Source organism: Trachurus japonicus, chromosome 20 (genome assembly GCF_045865225.1).
Source record: "Trachurus japonicus isolate A0001 chromosome 20, Traja_1.0".
In the NCBI taxonomy this organism is placed as follows: Eukaryota; Metazoa; Chordata; class Actinopteri; order Carangiformes; family Carangidae; genus Trachurus; species Trachurus japonicus.
In genome coordinates, this window is record NC_140926.1 from 2,897,162 (window position 1) to 2,912,761 (window position 15,600).

Genomic DNA, 15,600 nt, shown 5'->3' on the forward strand with positions numbered 1-15,600 from the left:
ACCAAATAAGAAAAATACAGGTGACATAAATCTACTGGAGCGGTTTGTGTGTGTGTGTGGCGTCAAGCAACCAAGAGTGATGCATCATGGGAGAAATATGAAATATGCAAATGAGTTCCTTAGAAAAGAAAGAAAGAAAAAAAAAAAGCACTTAAAGTCCAACGTGTTAAATAAAATAAAATCAACCCAGTCTGACTGAGCAGCAGCATCAGGTCATAAAAACGTGCACTTTTTCATATGGAGGGGAGTTTATTTGCGTTACCGTGACAACTCCTCAGCAGGAGGAGGTGATGACGTCACGTGAAAGGGGGCGGAGTCAGTAGATGAACTCGCCCGGCACCTCCTGCAGAACGCTGAACGGCTCCTCGAACTTGAAGCGTTTCGACACTTTGGCTTCTTTCTGCTGTTGCTCGGCAACCGCCAGCACCTCCGTCTCCGCGGACGACGACGACGACGACGACTGGCGGCACTGACCGAGGGTGTAGGCCGCCATGACGATGAGCTCCTCCGTCACCGCACGCCCATCTTCATCATCCTCCTCCTCTTCTTCTTCCTCCTCGGTGGTGGTCGTCGTCGTGCTGCTGCTATTGGACGCCTCCTCTTCTCGGTCCTGGTTGCCGGGGACAACGGCCTCCTCCTCCTCCTCCTCCTCCTCCTCCTCCTCCTCCGTCTGAGTTCCCTGAGACTCCGAGGAGCGAAGCCAGCGGTGTTGGAGACACTGCTCGGCTGTGGCCCGGTCCCTGAACACAACACCACACAGAAACAGAAACAGAAACAATGAGCTGAGCATCGAGTCGTTCTCCACTCGTCCACTAGAGGGCGACACAGCTTCATTTCTTTATTTCTTTATTTCCTTGTGTATAAACTGAACCAAACATTAGAAAAAATAAACAGACAGAACAAAAAAACAAAAAAAATGGGGAAAAAAAACTAAAAACATGATCATTTCCAGCTTTTCATCCTGAATCTGTGGCATTTTCCTCTGTATTTCTCTCTCCAGTCTCCTTGTGTATTAATGCTTGTAAAACCTCGGCCCTGTGATGCACAATCAACTAATTGATTTACTTTTTTAAAGGACAAACTGGGCTTTCAGAATATCTACGCTGTAGTGGTGTCATATGAATGTAGAAAAAGCTATATGATCAGAAATAGAAATGAAAATAAAAAATGGAAAATCAATTTCACACATATTTGTTGGAAACAAACAGAAAATTATTATCAAGTTCTTTTTAGACACTATATAACTGTTCTTTGAGGTTCTTGAGGTATTTGGGGGATTAGAGGGGAACAGGGTTCCTACAGCTTAAGCCAAGTTAAATTTAAGACTTTTTAAGACTTTTTTAAAGCCACTTGAAATGAAATTTAAGTCCGACTTCACAATAAACACAAATGCAGAAAAAAAAACACCACATCAATTACATAGGGTTAGGGATAATTTGACCCACTTCCAAGGTAAAGTGACTGCTACATGAACATTGGATTGTGTCTCTTTCCAGCTGTCCTTTCAAAATAAATGCATAAAAAGTCCGGGAAAACAAAACACTGACTCGGGAGCTGGTGGCGGTTAGAAATTTAGCGTTGACGGCCGCCACTAACTTCTCTATGTCGAAATGTTACCAATTATTTTGAGATTTGAGACTAATTACAACCATAAAATACCACTTATCATGTGTTAACATTTTTAAGACTTTGGAAAAATTTGTTTTTAGATGAATGAATTCAATGCCTTTTAAGACTTTTTAAGGATCCGTAAGAACCCTGTTTTAATACTTTTCAAAACCCCACGGTTACCCTGTGTAAATTGAGTGTGTGTGTGTGTGTGTGTGTGTGTGTGTGTGTGTACTGACTGTGGGTGTTTGCGCAGCAGCATCTGGATGAAGGACAGCGCGGCCCCGTCCAGCTGCTGCAGCTCGTCCTCCGTGTAGCTGACGCTGAGCTGGGAGATGTTCAGGAACGTCTCCTGCTTGTCCTCGCCCAGGAACGGAGAGATTCCCGTCAGCATCACGTAGGCCAGCACGCCGATGCTCCTGAACGCAGCACACACACACACACACACACACACACACACACACACACACACACACACACACACACACACACACACACACACACACACACACACACACAGACCAGAGCTGTTAGAGCAACATCTGGAATCTCCTTGTTGTTTACATTCTACTTCCGGGTAGAAAACCAGCTGTAATTTGAATGAGATCAATAGTAACGAACGAGAGTTTAGCTATATATCATATTTTTCAGGCCCTATCACCGTTTAGACAAATCTGAAATGATTGAAGAAACATTACTATTTCTGTGTGTGTGTTTTGTGTTGCTATGTGTTGTATTTATTCAGTTTGGGGGAATCACGGTGTCTTGAAAGCATCAGTGGCTCAGCTGACAGGGACAGCTAACGGTAGCTAAGCTAACGGTAGCTAAACTAACGGTAGCTAAGCTAACGGCGGTAGCTAAGCTAACAGCAGGACGTCAGCTGTTAAAACCCTCCCGTTGTGGGACACGACATGAAACTACTCCAGTTAGCTCAGTCATGTTGGAACTCAGATATCCGCTGGAGAAAATATGTTTTCATGGAGCGTTTATTGAGTCACTGAGTTATTAAAGTTAAACAGGTAGCTAACCGTTAGCCCGGCTAATCTATGATAACCATGACTAATTACAAAAACGTGCACACAGAAATAGTAATGTTTGTCCAATCATTAGTTTTATAAACTTTACAAACATCAGATTAGTCTAAACGGCGATAGTAACATGAAAAATTAGATAAATATAGTGAAACTCTCGTCCGTCACTATTGTTCTCATGCTGGTTTTCTACCAGGAGGTAGTTGTAAACAACAAGGCGATCAAAAAACAAAGAAAATACAAAAAACAAGTGAGCAATATGCCTCACCTAACAAAACAAAATCAGAGTGAGCGTTTCCACTTTGTTACTGTGCTTTATCCATTTTTTTTGTTAGTAAGTCATCACATACTAAACTGGTTCTCTCACACACATAATAATATCTACATATTATATATGTATACATTATTTCACAATCAATTTACACTTCATATCATATTGCATATACGTTCATTCTACAGCATATAAATTCATTCTGCAGTTTACACATTATAATAACCCAATATATCTATAGATCTATAAAAGTACGTATACAACATATTATACATATAAATATACCATGTTTTCCTATTTTGCTAAATACTTTTTATTAGTATTTTGAATTGCTTTATGTTAGTGGTTAGTTTTGTGCCTGTAGCTGTGACTGTAAAAGTGAAGTTTCCTCACCACATGTCCGTGGCCGTGCTGATTGGCTCGTAGTTCAGGATCTCAGGAGCTGACATGGTGGAGATAGATGTGGTTATTGATTATTAATCAGTAGTTCGACAGTTGTTCTTTATTTTGTACATTCAACCAATTTGTTTCTATATTTATTGTTTTCTCTCACCCCCAGAAGTCTGATTTAACGGTGTGCAGTCTATGGCTCTAACTCATCTATGAAATAATATCTTACGTGCACTGCAAAAACTCAAAATCTTACCATGAATATTTGTCTTATTTCTTGTCAAAATGTCTCATTTCTAGTCAAAACTAATCTCTTTCCACTTAAAATAAGATTCATCACCTAAAAATCTACTTGTTTTTAGATCATTTTCACTTGTTTCAAACTAATTTTCACTTCAAGTAAGTAGAAAAATCTGCCAGTGAAAGGAAGTTTTTTGTGCTTGTAATAAGAAAGAAAAACTTGCTCCACTATCAGATTTTTCTACTTATTTCAAGTGAAAATCTGCTTGAAAGAAGTAAAAAGTGTCTAAAAACAAGCCACTTTTTAATGTGATGAGTCTTATTTTAGGTATAATGAGATTTGTTTTGACTAGAAATGACATTTTGACTAGAAATAAGACAAATATTCTTGGTAAGATTTTGAGTTTTTGCAGTGTGCTTAGAAATTACGACAAATTTATCATAGAACAACACAAAAACATGTTGTTTTTTATTTAAACCCTGGTGATTGATCGGCGATTGATCGGTGACTCACCCACGTACTCCGGCGTTCCCATGATCTCCCGCAGCTCCTGGTGGCTGCAGACCATCCGGGACAAACCGAAGTCCACGATCTTGATGTCGCCGAGCGGAGAGCAGCTGGTCAGCAGGATGTTCTGAGGCTGGAGGACGACACAACGTCACACAGTCACACACACGACTCAGATAGAATCTATCATCTATAATCTATCTAATCTAATCCCAATCGTTTAGTTTAGTTTTCATCTATACACATCTTTGGTGTTTTGTTTGATATAGTAAAATGAAAAGATTCGACAGCTGGACTTTCAGATAGAGCTCTGTGGAAGTTGATGATCACTGATCTTAACCATCTGAACTTTACTCTGTTTTCAACCGGAAACAGAAAACCTGGTTTTATTTTGAAAATCTTGAAAGTTTCCTGAATGACATCATTTTTTTTTTTTTTTAATCTCAAGTTTTGCATTTGAGTTAATTTGAGTTTTAAAAACTGTCTCGTTCACTTTGTTCAATTTGCTCAAAGTGACACTTCAGTTCATCATTATTTTCATTCCACCTTAATTACATATTTTTAATTGTTAATTATTTGGCCTATGTTTCATCATCTGAACATCTGAACATAGAAAATGTCCATCATGATTTCCTGGAGCAAATCATCAAATGTCTGATTTGATTTTCTATCAATCGACTCATCAATCAAGATTAAAGATTAAAGATTAAAGATTCAAGAGAGTTTATTTGTCACATACAATAATAATTCCAGTAAACTCCAGTGACTGTGCAGTTAAAAACATGACAGGACAACAACATTAATCTACGACGGAGTATTAGGGCCACATTGAGAAAAAAAAAAACAGACTCTGAGAATAAAGTCGTAAATTTACGAGAATAAAGTCGTAAATTTACGACTTTACTCTCGAAGTTTGTGATTTTTTTATTTGTTAATGTGGCCCTAATACTCCGTCGTATTAATCTGACTGAAAAGAAAACTAAAAAAACTAAGAAATGCTAAGACACACTCAGTACGTTTACATGACACTTGAAAAAAACGAATTATGGCCTTAATCCGACTATAACTGGACAACTGAAGTGCATGTAAACACCTTAGTCCGACTGAAATCAGAGTTGGAGAACTCTGATTAAGACACCCAGATAATGCGATTGGAATTAGATTTTCTCCCGTCATGTATACGCCTTAGTCGGAGTATAACTGGACAATGCATGTGCGCATGCTCCAGAGAGAGAGAGACAGAGGAAAAAGGAAGCCCGTATCCTATTCTCAGCGCGAATCCGGCCCAGACTGGCGCGTCTGGTCGGGAACTGCAGTTGAGGATGTATTAAGTTTACTAAGTTGTTTATATTCAGTTTTTTACGAGGTGACAGAAAAGTCAACAGGCCAGGGGGCGTATTAACCTGCTGAGACAACGGGTGACGCCGCATGAGGGGGCGATGGACCCCGTCAGTTATTCAATTTTCTCAGTTGCATCTAAATTGAGACAAGGACAGAAGTCCGATTAGACGCCAAAATCGAATTTTGAGCCTAGCTCGATTAAGCTCTGCATGTAAACGTACTGACTGATATATTCTAATCTAACACTTAGTCGCTTAACAACAGACAACAATGAACATTGAAGTGATAGTACTGTGAAAAGTAATGGTAAAATACCATAATAATAAATAACGTAATAAATAATGTAGATAATCACTGATTGTTGCAGCCACTAATCTGATAAACTGGATAAGACAAGAATAAGAAGAAGAGGAGGAGGAGGAGGATGTGAGAAACCTCCTAAAACTACTAGAGATGATCGTTTAGAAGCTCGTTAACTGATCGTTGAGTTGAAATTAAATGTTAAATGATGAAAGTTTTATCTTTTCAACTTTATTCAGGAACTGAAGTATCTGTGACTTTATCAGACTTCAGCTTCTCTCTCCAAACTCAACTCTTTATGATGTCACAGTGACCTCACACAGTAAAACGGTCAGCGTGCGTGCGTGCGTGTGTGTGTGTGTGTGTGTGTGTGTGCTGCTCTGACCTTCAGGTCCAGGTGGACGATGTTGTTCTGGTGCAGGAAGGAGACGCCCTCTAGGATCTGTCTCATCAGCCTCTTCACGTCGTCTTCGCTCCACGTCGCCTCGTCCTCCCGGTCGGCCACACACTGGTTGAAGATCTCACCTCCGGCCGCGCTGCACAACACACACACACACACACACACACACACACACACACACACACACACAGGTCAGACTTTAAGATATGGACACACACCGTGTTCACCTTGTTTTGAAACTAACATAATCCCGTTTTTTCTACTTTTATTGAGGGATAGTTCAACATTTAGTCAAACTGGCCCATCGCCATAATCCCTATAGTCATAGCAGTAGGTTCGTTACCTTTAATTGTCGGTGCAAGCTGTTTTTAGAACGGCGGAGCAGAGCCGTGAGCTGCTCAGAGCTACGCTATAGAGGCTCATTATGGGAGTTCTTGGTTTCCCTCATCATCAAACTCATCAAATACACAATCCAACAACTCCACAACGCTCTGGTGGCAGGGCTCCAGACTGCGACTAAATGGTCGCATTTTGCGACTAAAATTTGATACAATGCGAGTAAATTTTTCATCTACTCGCGCATGTGCGACCAGTAAATTTGCCGATTTTTTTTTTTTTTTAATGACCACTGTGATTGGCTAATGTGTGAAAAGAAGCGTGTGTTTCTCTTCTCTACATCTCGGAGCGGAGGAGACGTCTTTCCACAGCGCAGCTCCGTGTGAAACAGCAGGAGACACACAGACCGGTGACTTGTGTGTGTGTGTGTGTGCTGTGTCACCTGCTTTTTTTTTTTTTCGTCGGCTCGCTACAAACCTTAAACATCCCATAATATTCTCGCGCTCTCGGCAGCGGTACTCAAATCGTCACAAGGCAACGAAGCAGGTTGACTCGCGCTGCAGAACGCGCTGCACAGACTAGGCTCGGAAATGATTGATTGATTGTTGATCGATAGATCCTTTTTTTTTGGCCGTGCGGAGGAGGTTGGGGGGGGGGGTCGACGAGTTTGATGCCACGGAGTCCGTGCACATGTGGCTCAGTCAGGGTCAACAGACAAGGAGGCCAACGAGGGCTGGCCTACACAGGCACCTCATCCCCTCACACCGCTTGTTTACCACAAGCGGTGTGTCTACTTGTTCTGTTATTGGTCAGTGCAGCCTAAACATTAACTTTATATTTTCAATATTTTAACTGTTGCACAATAAAATGTGAATTTAAAACATTATAGTTTCTGCATTTATGCAGTATTTATCAGTAATACAGTGAAAATTAGAGGAAATGTGCAAATTTACTTTGCAAGTCGATTTCGGTGTGTGCCCCTACATTTTCTGCTTGCGCTCCTAAAATTTTAAGTTAGGGGCCACTGTGCTCCTAGTCAAAAAAGTTAGTCTGGAGCCCTGGGTGGACAAGTTGTGAGCTGCACATTCACCACGCTATGAGATAATAACACAACGTTACCACACAGAGTTGTTGTAGAGGGAAATTCATGCAAAACCACTGATGCGTGTTGCCTTCAGGGACAGTTTTTCATCAACAGTCTCTGTATTTCCCTCTACAACAACTCTGTGTGGTAACGTTGTGTTATTATCTCATAGTGTGGTGAATGTGCAGCTCACAACTTGTCCACCAGAGCGTTGTGGAGTTGTTGGATTGTGTATTTGATGAGTTTGATGATGAGGGAAACCAAGAAATCCCATAATGAGCCTCCGTAGCGTAGCTCTGAGCAGCTCATGGCTCTGCTCCGCCGTTCTAAAAACAGCTTGCACCGACAATTAAAGGTAACGAACGATTATGGCAATGGGCCAATTTGACAAAATGTTGAACAATCCCTTTAAACTGTGATCAGCACGTCACTCACTTCCTCTTGCTGTATAAATAAAAGAAGAAATCTTTCAAAATAAAAGCATCAGAGCTCAGTGTCCGTGTCTGACAGAGTCAAACTTCAACAAACTCATCCTGAAACTTCTCCTTCTTCGTCTTTTTGTGGTGAATCCCTCAAGACACACGGGAGATAAATCTCTGTCTAACCCCGATGTGTGTGTGTCTGTGTGTGTGTGTGTGTGTGTGTGTGTGTGTGTGTGTGTGTGTGTGTGTGTGTGTGTGTGTGTGTGTGTGTGTGTGTGTGTTTTGAGTTGCTGGCGGTGCTGCAGAAATAGACCTCCAGATATAGCAAAGCAATTATGAGGCCGGCCTGAATGAGGCCACGACGTGAAGAAGACGAGTCGACCGTCGATCGTTTTTTTGTGTGTTTTTTTTCTCAGTTAAAACAAACTGAAGCTGTAAAAGAAAAAAGAAAAAAAAAGAAAGAAAAATCAACAAGAAAATAATAAAAACTGTGTCAAAGTGTCGTTCGACTCTGAAGCTGAAGCTGCTTCGTCGCCGCGGCCGCCATCGCCGCCGTCGTCTGACCCGAGGTAAACTCCAACTGGACAAACTCAATTAAAGAGCCGGAGGGGAAAAAAAAACGAGGCAGGGTTAGTCAGGAATAGACGGAGAGGTGTTCCCTCAGGGCGCCGCTGAATTAGGCTTTATCTCAGAGGGAGGAGGAGGAGGAGGAGGAGGAGGAGGAGGAAGAGGAGGGTGTTGGGTTTTCAAGGTGAGGAGAAAGAGCCTTTAACCTGAGCACAGAGGATAAAAACATGAACTAATGAAAAACAAACAGAGCAGGAAGTGACCGAGGGTGAGTTCAGGGTCAGTACGAATCTGGAGCTTCGACTGCAGCAGAAAAAAACTGATTAAAAACTAACTGTGGGTTTTTGTTTTGTTGTTGACTGTTATTCTGACCTTTAAGGCGTTTGCACACCAAGTCTGTTTTTCGTTTAAAAATAAATTTGACCTCATGTTGAGTCGATCATTTTTATGCACTGACTCTGAAACCTTCGTCCATCATTACAGTTTTTGGAACAGGAAATAAAAATGTATACACTAAAAAAAAATATCTTACCAAGAATATTTGTCTTATTTCTAGTCAAAATGTCATTTCTAGTCAAAACAAATCTAATTCTACTTAAAATAAGACTCATCACATTAAAAAGCAGCTTGTTTTTAGACACTTTTTTACTTCTTTCAAGCATATTTTCACTTAAAATAATCTGATAGTGGAGCAAGTTTTTCTTTCTTATTACAAGCACAAAAAACTTACTTTCACTGGCAGATTTTTCTACTGATTTCAGGTGAAAATGTGTTTGAAACAAGTGAAAATGATCTAAAAACAAGTAAATTTTTAGGTGATGAGTCTTATTTTAAGTAGAAAGAGATTAGTTTTGACTAGAAATGAGACATTTTGACAAGAAATAAGACAAATATTCTTGGAAAGATTTTGAGTTTTTGCAGTGTAGTAATAAGTCGGACTCTGTGTGTAAGGAGTCTGTGCGTAACGATTTTTGTCGGATTAGAAAAACGCATCTGGAAAAACCCCCCCCCAAAAACAGACTTTGTGTACGAAAACCTTTAAAAGTCCATAGAGAGGAAAGAGGGAGATACAGAGGGCAGCAGGTTTATAACTCAGACCTTCAATTTAAAGCTCCAGTGTGTAATAACTGTCAAGGTTTATTGGTAAAATCAGAATCTACTACCCATGAATATATTTGTATAAGTGTATAATCGCTATAAAATAAAATCTGTTTGGTTTCCGTAGACTTATAATTATTCTTTTATATACAGTATACATATAACAAGGGTTTTGCTTTAGAGAGTGTATTGTAATAAGTATTGAGGAGCAGTTATGGAGGAACTTGTGCAGAGATGGGGTCATCTCGACTTTAAACTTTCTGAATCAGCTGTATATTACCCCACATAAATTACTGAAATATGACTTTTTACAAAATATCGCACCATTTTTGTTTCTATTTTCTATTGCACTGTCATCGTACATACTGTTCATTTCATTTTTACTTTGCTACCTTCTGGATGTTGGCTTTGATTTTGTCTTGTCAGTTGGAGACTGTAACTTTGATCCTGAAAAAAATCTAAAATACAATATTCCCCAAAAAAAGAGGGTGGTTTTCAGAATAATCTCCAGTTTACGTTTGATTGTTTCACATGTCATGCAGCTGATGATCTGAAACTTGACTAAAATCCGTTTTTTACTTTGTATGTGAGATCAATACAGACGAGCAGTAGAATCTCTTCTCACATGTATTATTATGTATTATTCATCTAACACGTATTATTTCAAGGAATAAGAGTGGGTCTGAATGAAAAATGTGATTAACTATAGATGTCTGAAGTTGTTTCCATGGAAACTATTGGATGTATTAATGGATGTCTGCTGTGCTAGTGGGTAAGTTTCCATTATAACTCAGGTCAGAGTCATTTAAACACTTTATGAGACAGAATTTCTTGGTTTAACACACTGACAGAGTTCAGTTCACACAAAAAAAATCCACATTTTCTCACTTTCTCAGTTCAGTTTTGTTAAAAAAAATCACATTTTCATATCGTTATAATGGTTCAGTGGTCGTCTGAGGTCTTTAACAGAAACGTTTTCTTCCTGTTGCTATGAAACCTCCAATAACTCTGTTAAATTACAAACTGCACAGACGGTTGGTGGGAACTTTGTCTTCTATTAACTTTTTATTTTTTTTCCTCTCACTTGTGGTTGAGAAATTCAGCTTTAACGATTTAAACAGTCTTTACTCACACACACAAACACACACAACAGATGCTAAACAAGTGTGTGTGTGTGGTGAGAAAACACGGAGCACAAGAGGAGGAGATCTATGATGAATAATTAGGTCAACTGAAGGAATGTGTGTGTGAAATGATTTGGTTTCTAATCTGTGTCACTCACCGCTGAAGTTGAACACACAAACACAAACGCACACACGGTTGCTCTCGGCACGTGCACCAAACTGCAGGAATCAAAGTTCATTCCTCAGAGGATCAGACAGAAACTAATCCGCTTTGGAAACAGAAAACAGGAAACAACACGTCATCATGAATCAGATCTAGAAGGAGTTTCACTGGAGCTTCACTGGAGCTTCACTGGAGCTTCACTAGAGCTTCATAGGAGCTTCACTAGAGCTTCACTAGGAGCTTCACTAGAGCTTCATGAGAGCTTCACTAGGAGCTTCACTAGAGCTTCATGAGAGCTTCACTAGGAGCTTCACTGGAGCTTCATTGGAGCTTCACTGGAGCTTAACTAGAGCTTCACTAGGAGCTTCACTAGAGCTTCACTAGAGCTTCACTGGAGCTTCATTGAGGAGCTTCAATGGAACTTCAATGGAGCTTCAATGGAGCTTCACAGGAGCTTCACAGGAGTTTCACTAGAGCTTCACTGGAGCTTCACTAGAGCTTCACTGGAGCTTCATTGGAGCTTCACTGGAGCTTCACTGGAGCTTTACTGGAGCTTCATTGGAGCTTCACTGGAGCTTCACTGGAGCTTCACTGGAGCTTAACTAGAGCTTCACTAGGAGCTTCACTGGAGCTTCACTAGGAGCTTCACTAGAGCTTCACTAGAGCTTCACTAGAGCTTCACTAGAGCTTCACTGGAGCTTCACTGGAGCTTCACTAGAGCTTCACTAGAGCTTCACTAGAGCTTCACTAGGAGCTTCACTAGAGCTTCATAGGAGCTTCACAGGAGCTTCACTAGAGCTTCACTAGAGCTTCACTAGGAGCTTCACTAGAGCTTCACTAGGAGCTTCACTAGGAGCTTCACAGGAGCGTCACTAGGAGCTTCACTAGAGCTTCACTAGAGCTTCGCTGGAGCTTCACTAGAGCTTCACTGGAGCTTCACTGGAGCTTCACTAGAGCTTCACTAGAGCTTCACAGGAGCTTCACTAGAGCTTCACTAGGAGCTTCACTAGAGCTTCACTAGAGCTTCACTGGAGATTCACTGGAGATTCACTAGAGCTTCACTAGGAGCTTCACTAGAGCTTCACTAGAGCTTCACTAGGAGCTTCACTAGAGCTTCACAGGAGCTTCACTAGGAGCTTCACTAGAGCTTCACTGGAGCTTCATAGGAGCTTCACTAGAGCTTCACTAGAGCTTCACTAGAGCTTCACTAGGAGCTTCACTAGAGCTTCACTAGGAGCTTCACTAGGAGCTTCACTAGGAGCTTCACTAGAGCTTCACTAGAGCTTCACTAGAGCTTCACTAGGAGCTTCACTAGAGCTTCACTAGGAGCTTCACTAGGAGCTTCACTAGGAGGTTCATAGGAGCTTCACTAGGAGCTTCACTAGAGCTTCACTAGAGCTTCACAGGAGCTTCATAGGAGCTTCACTAGAGCTTCACTGGAGCTTCACTAGAGCTTCACTAGGAGCTTCACTGGAGCTTCACTGGAGCTTCACTAGAGCTTCACTGGAGCTTCACTAGGAGCTTCACTAGAGCTTCACTGTCTCAACTTCCAGATAAATCGACTGGCGTGAACAGAAGAGCAACTAAAACCTCCATATCTTCTATATCTTCTGAATCTATGATGTATCTATAAACCCGAGTCCTTCTGGAGTCTCCTCTTCTTCATCTATTATAAGACGTGTTTATTTTGAATGAAGACCTCAGTGACCCAGAATCCTCATTAAACGGGTCACACACACAAACACACTAAACTAAAACACAGCACACACACTGATATGACCGCAGACAAAGGCGGCTCGGCCCAGAGGCCTGACAGCGGCTTTGAGGCCCAGAGCTTGATTGGCGGGTCGCTAATGTCATTAATGAAATGAGTGTGGGCCTCGGTGCTGTGGGAAGCGGATCGATCGGGGCTTTGATCAGCCGACCGTTCAGGGAAAAATTAAATAAAACAACAACATGGAGGTCGGCTGACCTGGATAATCCAACAACACAACACGACACGACAAATATGACATGATCCTCCACGAACCAGTCAAAGTCCAGTCAGTCAGTACGTTTACATGCAGAGCTTAATCGAGCTATGCTAAAAATTCGATTTTGGTGTCTAATCGGACTTCTGTCCTTGTCTCAATTTACATGCAACTGAGAAAATCTAATAACTGACGGGGTTCATCGCCCCCTCATGCGGCGTCACCCGTCGTTTCAGCAGGTTAATACGCCCCCTGTCCTGTTGACTTCTCTGTCACCTCCTAAAAAACTGAATATAAACAACTTAGTAAGCTTAATAATAAATTCTCAACTGCAGTTCCCAACCAGACGTGCCAGTCTGGGCCGGATTCACGCTGAGAATAGGGTACGGGCTTCCTTCTTCCATCTCTCTCTCTATCTCTCTTTTTTTTAAATTTTATTTTCATAAAACACTCTTGCTGGTCGCTCTGTGTGAAATGCATTGAATCAGCGCTGACGTTGGGTTTTTTTCTTTACTTTGCCGGGTTCGGGCGGCTTCTCTGCTCCACTTTGTGCCGTCTCTACTGTTTTAGTTTTTAGTTTAGTTTTAGTTTTTATTATGGATCCCCATTAGTCCTCACCTTGGTAAGGACTATTCTTCCTGGGGTCCAGACACTCATATGTGACAATCAAAACATAATACAATAACTTACAGAATTAGATAAATGACAAACAACAAAATAAAACAAAATAATAAGAATAAAAAATATGCGCACAGTTGTGGAGCATGCGAACATGCATTGTCCAGCTTCAGTCCGACTAAGGCGTATACATGACGGAGAAAATCGAATTCCAATCGCATTATCTGGGTGTCTTAATCTGAGTTCTCCAACTCCGATTTCAGTCGGACTAAGGTGTTTACCTGCACTTCAGTTGTCCAGTTATAGTTGGATTAAGGCAATAATTCTGTTTTTTCAAGTGTCATGTAAACGTACTGATTGTTACAGTAGAGAGAGGAAACAGGAGCAGGACAAAGAGACAAATGTGCCTCACATAGCGGTGTGGGGGTGTGGGGGGTAATAAAGTGAGAGTGAGGTCAAGTTAATGCCCCTCAGCAGCAGCAGCAGCCTCCATCCTGCTCTCATCATGTATTCACGTCGACCACATCACTGGAGTTTCCCACATGCTGCAGCAGTAAACAGCTCCTGACCTCAGGCCTCAAACATGACATCATCACTCATTACAGCCCTGAGGGGGGGTTGGGGGGGGGTATTAGGGGCAGTAACCTGTCGAGGGGCCCCGGGCCGACCCACTCTGACCCCGGAGCCCCACATACAGAGGACCGGACCTCATTATAGTGTTTGAGTTTTTAGTTTTTCATTTTGATTCATGACTGATTTTCGTTCACAAACTATAATTTGAATTTGAATAGGGACAGTGCATATTAATGTACAATAGTAAATATGCCAGATTATAACAGTTTAGTTAATTTACATCCGCATACATAAAACAAAGACGTGAAACATTAAAATAAAAACAATATTATTTATTTCGATCTAATTACTGTTTATACTGTCAGTCTGCTGCTACACTATAGTTTCTGTTCTCTGTTTATATCCAAACACACAGTCCGTTTCCTTGCAGGTGTTAGAGCTGCTCTGATTCTGATTAGTTAGTTGGTTTTAGTTTGAAAAAGTCTTAATTTACCCAGAATTCATTGCACCACAGTCCATAAGACTTACTGTGCGTTCAAACCAAAAGTTTCCAAAGCGTCAAAACACTGGAAGTCAATTCATTTTCAATGAGAGCGCAGCGACACAGAGCGACCAAAGCGTCAACAGACGTCACCGCGCTTCCAAAGCTTCCAAAGCTTCACCAGACGAGAAGTTGAGCCTTGGTTAACTTTTTGGTAATTAGCTATGACGCGGTTCGGCGGCAACCTGTCAGAATAGAGACGTCCTTCGACTGCCTTTTTTTTTTTTTGTCCACTGACCAGCGCGATCGAACTTTGATGTCAGTAACGAGACGAGCGACCAAAGCAATATTAGCCGCTTTGGAAGCTTTGGAAGCTGTCTTGTCTGTAGCGCATCCTCGAGCATTTTTGACGCTTTGGAAACTTTTGGTGTGAACGCACAGTTAAAGCAGAAGTAAGCGATATTTTTGTGTTAATATAAGTCTTAAATAGTTATATCTTCCGACAGCAATCACTTCTATAGAGTGTTTGGTCTGAAACACGGGTCTGTCAGTCACTCTGCTCTGCTCTGAGCCCAGGAGAAAACTTTCCTTGTATCCTACAAGTTTTATCCAATGAGGAGAGAGAACGGCATAAAGGGGCAGTCCTCTCTGTGTGTGCAGCCAAGGGATGCGCCTGAATGTGGCGACGTAGGGACGAGGACCAATAGATCCATGACGAGGGCGGGGGCTGCTAACTCCATCGGCTGACAAGACGTTATGGTGCGTTCAAGGCAACTCGTAACTGGTGTTTTTCCGACCTGTGAAGTGGTACCAGTTCGATCTGGTACAACTTCACGGGTCAGAAGTTACGAGTGGCCGTTATAGTGACTTTCACAGGTAAAACAGGTCGGAAAAACACGAGTGGGTTGCCTGGAACGCTACAAAGTCGTAAGTCGTGACTTGAAGCTGTAATTTACGGTTTCAAAAGCCTGCCTGGAACGCAGCATTAGCCAAAACCACCGGATCGCTTACTGCTGCTTTAAGTCTCATGTTCTAATAACCTACTATTACTACAATGCTTTTTTTTATTATTGTT

General features: G+C 41.4%; 1 protein-coding gene across 1 annotated transcript in view; it reads right to left on the reverse strand.

Moving 5' to 3' along the window:
- Positions 1-316: 316 nt before the first annotated feature.
- Positions 317-15,600, reverse strand: part of stk17a (serine/threonine kinase 17a) — a 39,263-nt gene continuing 23,979 nt past the window's right edge. Inside the window, exons 3-7 of the mRNA XM_085763951.1 lie at positions 6,075-6,225; positions 4,055-4,181; positions 3,304-3,352; positions 1,848-2,027; positions 317-740 (exon numbers count right to left, since the gene is read on the reverse strand). Coding sequence (XP_085620077.1) covers positions 317-740; positions 1,848-2,027; positions 3,304-3,352; positions 4,055-4,181; positions 6,075-6,225 — 931 coding nt within the window. The remainder of the gene's footprint in view (positions 741-1,847; positions 2,028-3,303; positions 3,353-4,054; positions 4,182-6,074; positions 6,226-15,600) is intronic.